This window comes from Pelmatolapia mariae, linkage group LG12 (genome assembly GCF_036321145.2).
Source record: "Pelmatolapia mariae isolate MD_Pm_ZW linkage group LG12, Pm_UMD_F_2, whole genome shotgun sequence".
NCBI classification, from domain to species: Eukaryota; Metazoa; Chordata; class Actinopteri; order Cichliformes; family Cichlidae; genus Pelmatolapia; species Pelmatolapia mariae.
In genome coordinates this window covers 36,439,891-36,443,336 of record NC_086237.1, presented here as the reverse complement: position 1 = coordinate 36,443,336, position 3,446 = coordinate 36,439,891, and the positions used below count along the sequence as shown (strand labels likewise).

Here is a 3,446-nt window from a genome sequence, read left to right as displayed (position 1 = left end):
GGTGGAGGTGGGAGACCATCCTTGCTGGAATGTGGGTTTAGTTAAAGAGTCAGTTGACACTAAGGGAGAGCTTTTTGCTTCACCAAATTATGGAATCTGGTGTTTATTGCATCGCAATGGAAAATATAATAATGGTGCTGGTCAGACTGTGATAGTGAAGAAGAGTCTCCAGAGGATCAGAGTTCAGCTGAACTATGATAGGAGAAAGGTGTCCTTCTATGACCCTGAAGACATGACTCACATCTACACTCATAGAGACACTTTCACTGAGAAACTCTTCCCATATTTTAGTATTGTAAAGACAGGAGATGCCAAAACCTCTGATATCAAAATCTGTCAGACTGAGATTTGATTCTTTATTTTAACTGTTTTTTTTTTTTTTGTTTTGTTTTTTTATGTCTTGTCATTGTTGTTTTGTTTTCAGTCCAGCAGCGGCAGGCTTGATTTTAGGGAAATTATTAATCAAACTGTCTAACTTCAGATATTATTTTATTTTGTTGATTTAATGAAACTATTAGTAATTTAATTAAAACCAAAGCAACTGTCAAATCTTGTGAACCACTTGAGATTTGTAAGAAACGTTTGCTTTTTATATTCTTATTTCTTTTAAATTTATAACAGGAAGCTATGACATTTCTTAAAAGAAGGATTAATGATTAAACTTGTGTCACTTCAGCAAGAGACAACTTTACAACTACAAGACAACTAATTTTCCTGATTATCAGCATTTTGTTTTCAGTTAAACATTTTATAGTAACACGTCTACTTTAAAGTTTTCCAAATTCAAATAAGTGACTTCTAAGTTCTGAAACTGTCTCATCAGCAGGTTAAAAAGGTTCAAACAGATAAAATTATAACATGTTTATTTCAGCAGCATCTTTATTACAGATATCAGTGTAACTACACTTGATTGATTGGATTAAAAATGGTCTTTATTGTGTTAGTTTTAACTTTAATCAGCGACAGCCGTCTCTCACAGTTTGGAAGATTCCTGTATCTTGTGATGTTTTATAATCAGGCTTTCGATTTTTAAACTTTGCTCTCAGTCTAGGTGTTTCAGTGAATGAAAATAGATCCTACCTTTGATTTTTACTTCAGTGTTATTCTTTAACTGGTTTCTTCAATTATTGAGAATCACAAAATGTTTCTGTGAAGTGAAATAAATCAAATTGGCTGATGCTTTCTTTTTTATTTTTTTAAGTGTTTGAAAATCTGCTTTTCAGACACATTCAGTCATTAGTTCAGCTTTATTTAACATGGAAACTCACTTTCATTGCTGTCACGGTCTGCAGGGCAGACCAAGTTGAGAGAGTGAGATGGATCCAGGAGCAGACCAGGTGAGGAGGCTGAACTGAACTTTAAACAGAAGGCGAGCCTTTATTGTGGCTGATACAAAGGAATGACAAAACAGCAGGGACAGTGGCTACCTAAACTAAAACCTAAACTGGAGAAACTAAGAACAGCGAAAACTACGACAAAGATGACTGAGACGACTATAACAAGACTTAGTGCTGGGACATGAAAGAACTATGAAACATATGCTAGAACAACATGAACATGACCTGCGCAGCGTCTTGAAACCTGACATGACCTGAGGGAAGAAACATAGACAACGCCACACTGACAAAGAGAAACACAGGGCTTAAATACACAGAGGGATAACGAGGGGAACGAGGAGGAGAACACAGCTGGGAGTAATCAGACATGACAAGACCAGGAGGAAGCAAAAATCAATACACTGACATAGGACACGGACTTTCAAAGTAAAACAGGAAACAATTCACAAAGACGCAGACTTAACACAGGACTAAAGCTATACTAACCACAAGGGTACAAGAACAAAACCTTTAACTGAAACATAGACTAAGAATAATAATAATCAACAAGGCACAACCAGAGATTAAGAATAACCCATAATACAAAATCAAACCAAAACATAAGTAACTGGGTCGAAATGACCCAGAAACGTGACACATTGCTATGTTTAAATTTAACAGGCTCCTTAAAAAAAGATTATTTGCTTCTGTTGGTTTGTAAACATTCTTCTTCTGCTGAAGCTGTTTTGTTGAAACAATCATAATCAGATTTTATAAAATCCAGAATTTATTTTAAACAACTACATTTTCAATTTTTAAAATTTATTTTCAGACCAACATTCACATTTAATCTCAGGTCTCATAAACTGTATATTAGAGAAGACTTGTGTAGTTTGTTTTGAAGGAGTTTGATTTTGGTCTGATCCTCAGTGTGAAACATTACCAGACAGAAATCAAATGTAATCGTGGATAAAGTTTACATTCTCACACCTGATCTGCATCTTTATAAACTCTAACTTCAATTCAATAAAACTTAATTGAGCCTGAAGGTTGACCCCGAGGGAAATTTGAGAATTTATGTTATTTAACACTAAATTTAATATTCACATTGACAGAGCAGAGCTGGAAGTAGTTTGAACAAAGCTGTAGAGATGTCAGATGAAGGTCCAACTTTATAATATTAGTGTTTTATTTGTATATTTACCCAAAAGATGGAGACATTTTAAATATTTTATTTCCACTTTTTCACATTTTTAAATGTAAATCATTAAATATTACAAATGACTTTAACTTAACAGGTTAAAAAAACACTAAGACTGAGCTGAGTTCATCTGTAAATATTTTAAATAGACTAAATGTCTTTTTCTTGTATTTCCATAAACTCTGGGTCTAAATGAATAATTTATGAGGAGTTATTAAGAAAAGTTAAGTTAATATAATTGTCAGAGAAGGATGTTGAGTGATTAATTTAAAGCCAATAAAACTTTATGAATCTTTTTTTTAATCCTTCTGACATGCCAAGAGTTGATATCAAGACAGACTGAGATGTTATTGTTTTTGGAAATGTTGTCTTTAAGAGGAAAAAGTTACAGTGGCAAAGCTTTATAATCAAGCTGTTTTTGTTTTGTTTTTTACTTTCTTCTTGTTATCAAAGGGTTCCAAACATGTTGTCTATGGCTGATTAATATTTTACTCATCAGCACCAGCAGTGAATTTTTTTTTTTTTTGTTATTGTTGGTTTTCCCTGAATATCAGCTTTCAGACAGTTAACAAAGCATTTAGTTTTATTTAGTTCAAACGCATTCATCACAGAAATTTCGACTTTTATTATTGTTTTTACATTTAATTGATTACTTAAAATAAAAGAATATTTCATTCTGATGCTTTTTAAATACTTCCTTTGTGCTGAAACTGTTTTCTTGATGCAGTTGTATCACTGATGTCACTGTAAAACAGATATTTAAGCTACTGGACTAGTTCTAGGTTCACAGGAGTGATGAAGCAAAGCACAGTGAAGAGACCAGAGCCACAAAGGGTTAAATGAAAAGCCGCCATCTTTAATAAAGCAGAAACACATAAACACAGTCAGTCGATGTTAAGTAGCTCACACTTATCCTTCTATTAGTTCCA

At 33.3% G+C, this 3,446-nt stretch overlaps 1 protein-coding gene across 1 annotated transcript in view; it reads left to right on the top strand.

The window, feature by feature from the left end:
* The window catches only part of LOC134639464 (nuclear factor 7, brain-like), a 1,419-nt gene extending 1,067 nt beyond the window's left edge, over window positions 1–352 (top strand). Inside the window, exon 1 of the mRNA XM_063490661.1 lies at window positions 1–352. This exon is cut by the window's left edge and continues 1,067 nt beyond it. Within this exon, the coding sequence (XP_063346731.1) occupies window positions 1–352 (352 nt within the window).
* The last annotated feature ends 3,094 nt before the right edge of the window (window positions 353–3,446 follow it).